The sequence below is a fragment of the Eretmochelys imbricata genome, chromosome 1, assembly GCF_965152235.1.
Source record: "Eretmochelys imbricata isolate rEreImb1 chromosome 1, rEreImb1.hap1, whole genome shotgun sequence".
Classification (NCBI taxonomy): Eukaryota; Metazoa; Chordata; order Testudines; family Cheloniidae; genus Eretmochelys; species Eretmochelys imbricata.
The window spans coordinates 9302827-9305352 of record NC_135572.1 but is presented as its reverse complement, the minus strand read 5'-3'; the positions used below and the strand labels follow the sequence as shown (position 1 = coordinate 9305352).

The 2526-nt window shown below is 48.3% G+C and overlaps 1 protein-coding gene across 1 annotated transcript; it reads right to left on the bottom strand.

Moving 5' to 3' along the window:
* Positions 1-1173: 1173 nt before the first annotated feature.
* Positions 1174-2163, bottom strand: LOC144279818 (olfactory receptor 52R1-like). Its single transcript, XM_077841499.1, has one exon. The coding sequence runs from the start codon at positions 2161-2163 to the stop codon at positions 1174-1176; it is 990 nt and encodes a 329-aa protein (XP_077697625.1).
* Positions 2164-2526: the final 363 nt, after the last annotated feature.

Sequence of the window (2526 nt, the reverse complement as noted above, 5' to 3'; positions counted from 1 at the left end):
CCCCCCTCGATGGGGGAAGATACGCACCTTTCTTTGCTAACGGAACTAAGAGTCCCTGACACTTCACTCAAAAACACACTAGGTAAGATGAAACATAAATCAGGTTTATTAACTGCAGAAGGATAGATGCTAAATGATTATAAGTGATAAAAAACAGATCAAGGCAGGTTACTCAGGAAATGAAACAAACTTGCAGCATAAGGCTAGTGCATGCTTGATAGGATTTGAATCAGCAATATCTCACCCTGACTGATGATACAAGCAGGCTTACAGATTCCTGAGGAAAAGGCTGTACCTGCTTTGAAGCCTGGGTTTCCCTGCCCCATTCAAACTCCTTTGTCTTCCTGAGCTTCTTGCAGCTGTTGAGTTGTGGGGCAGTGAAGACAAGAGATGATTTCACTCCACACCTTTTATAGTTTCTTCCAGTTTTCTGAAAAGTCTGTGTATGTGACGTGCGGGGTCCACCCCCATTGGCCAAACATTCTCTGTTGTCTCCGTACTCCCTCCGTGGAGACTTTCTTATACAGAGTTCCTGTGCTAGTGGATTCTTCCCTCGATGAGTGTTTATGACAGCGATTAACACTGTCTAGCTAATCCTTTGACATACCTGAAAGGCTGGTTTTGGGTGTTTCCAGCCTCGTATCACAAGTTAGGAACTCACACAAAGCATGATTTCATTACTTCATATACCCAAGGAGATATTAATGTTAATCAGATTAAGCCCTTTAGAATAATACCTCACAGGACATACTTTGTACAAAACGTACCATAATTACATCACCGTGGTAAATATGGAGTGCTTTGGAGTGCAGAGTGTCACAAGGACGATCCAGAGAGTTACAGGAGGTGGGGAGGAGAGGAGAGAGTGAGGGGCAGGGCCTTGAGGGGAAGACGCAGAGCAGGGGCGTAACCTGGGGGAAGATGCATGGTACATGGGTGGGGCCTCATGCTTCCAGTTACCAGGAATTAGAAAGGCGGCAACCCTCGGAGTTGCACATAGTCAGATTCCCCATTTGTCACACTGACACAGCACAGTAAAGTCAGGAAAGGGTTTCAGGTCTCTTTGACTGGCCAGTCAGTGATTCAGGGAAGAGAACCAGCACCATGTCACCAGCCAGCACTGCATGGAGCTCAGTCTGACAGCCAGATCACCAGGAGAAAGCTTTATGACCCTTAATGAGTAAAGAGCTGGAGCAGACTATCCCGAATCTGTTGGCTCCTCACCCCATAGATGATGGGGTTTAACATGGGGGGCACCAGGAGATACATGTTGTTCATGAGAACGTGGAAATGCAGGGCCATATTGTGCCCAAACCGTTCTGTGAGGGCGGAGAAGAGATGTGGGATGTAAGAGCCTAAGATGACACAGAGGTGGGAGCCACAGGTCCCAAAAGTCTTGAGGCGGGCGTCCTTTGTTGGGAGGCTGAAGATGGCCCTGAGGATCTGGATATAGGACACAGCGATACAAAACACATCCACACCGGTCACCAAGAATGCCACAGCGAGGCTGTAGTAACTACTGAGGCGGATGTCGGCGCAAGCCAGCTTCACCACAGCTATGTGCTTGCAGTATGTGTAGGGAATGATGTTGGTTCTGCAATATGGCCACCTTCTCGCCAGGAAGAGATAGGGCAATACGAGCATGATGCCACGCAGCACCACGGCCAGGCCAATTTTGGCCACCACAGGGTTTGTCAGAGTGGTGGAATGTCTCAGGGGATCACAGATGGCCACGTAGCGATCAAAAGCCATGGCCACAAGGATCCCAGAATGCATAGCAGAGAAGCTGAGAAGGCAGAACATCTGGGTGAGGCAGGCGCTGAAATTGATCTCCCTGGAATTGAACCAGAAGATGCTCAGCATTTTGGGTAGGACGGCCGTAGACGGGACCACATCGGCGACGACCAGCATGCAGAGGAAATAGTACATGGGCCCATGGAGACTTGGCTCCCTCTTCACGATGAACAGGATTGTGAAGTTCCCCAAGATGGCTATGACATAGATCGCACAGAAAGGGATGGAGATCCAGACATGGGCTGCCTCCAGGCCAGGAATGCCCAGCAGGATGAAGGTGGAAGGGTTGGTAAAGTCGGTTGAGTTGGAATCTGACATGGAGTAGGAGAGAAGGTTTCCAACGCTGAGGCAGAATGGTGTTTCCTGCATGTACCGTGCGTTCCCCTGACTTCCTGTATGTGCCCAGGGTCTAGGGTGATGGTCGCAGGACAAATGCCTGGATGGAAAGAAAATGTTAATATTAGACACTACACACACAGCTCGAGGCTTGTCTCATGGATGGAGCAGGTTGGTCGCTCTTCACACACTGAAAAATGACATTTTAATGATAAAGATAAATGAATTATGAACAATTGACCCTACTAATGTCAGTTCCATATTTTATGGTGCTCCTTTTGTCAATAATTCCTACACATCGTGGTATGGGAAACATTAATAGGCACCAGCACGAAACACGAGTAGATGCTGGTTTTCCCTCATTGTTCCTTAGGCCTTATCTGCACTGCCAAGTTT

What these genes read in the sequence shown, in the direction of transcription:
- LOC144279818 (XM_077841499.1), bottom strand. Translation starts at nt 2,163, where the DNA reads ATGCAGGAAACACCATTCTGCCTCAGCGTTGGAAACCTTCTCTCCTAC.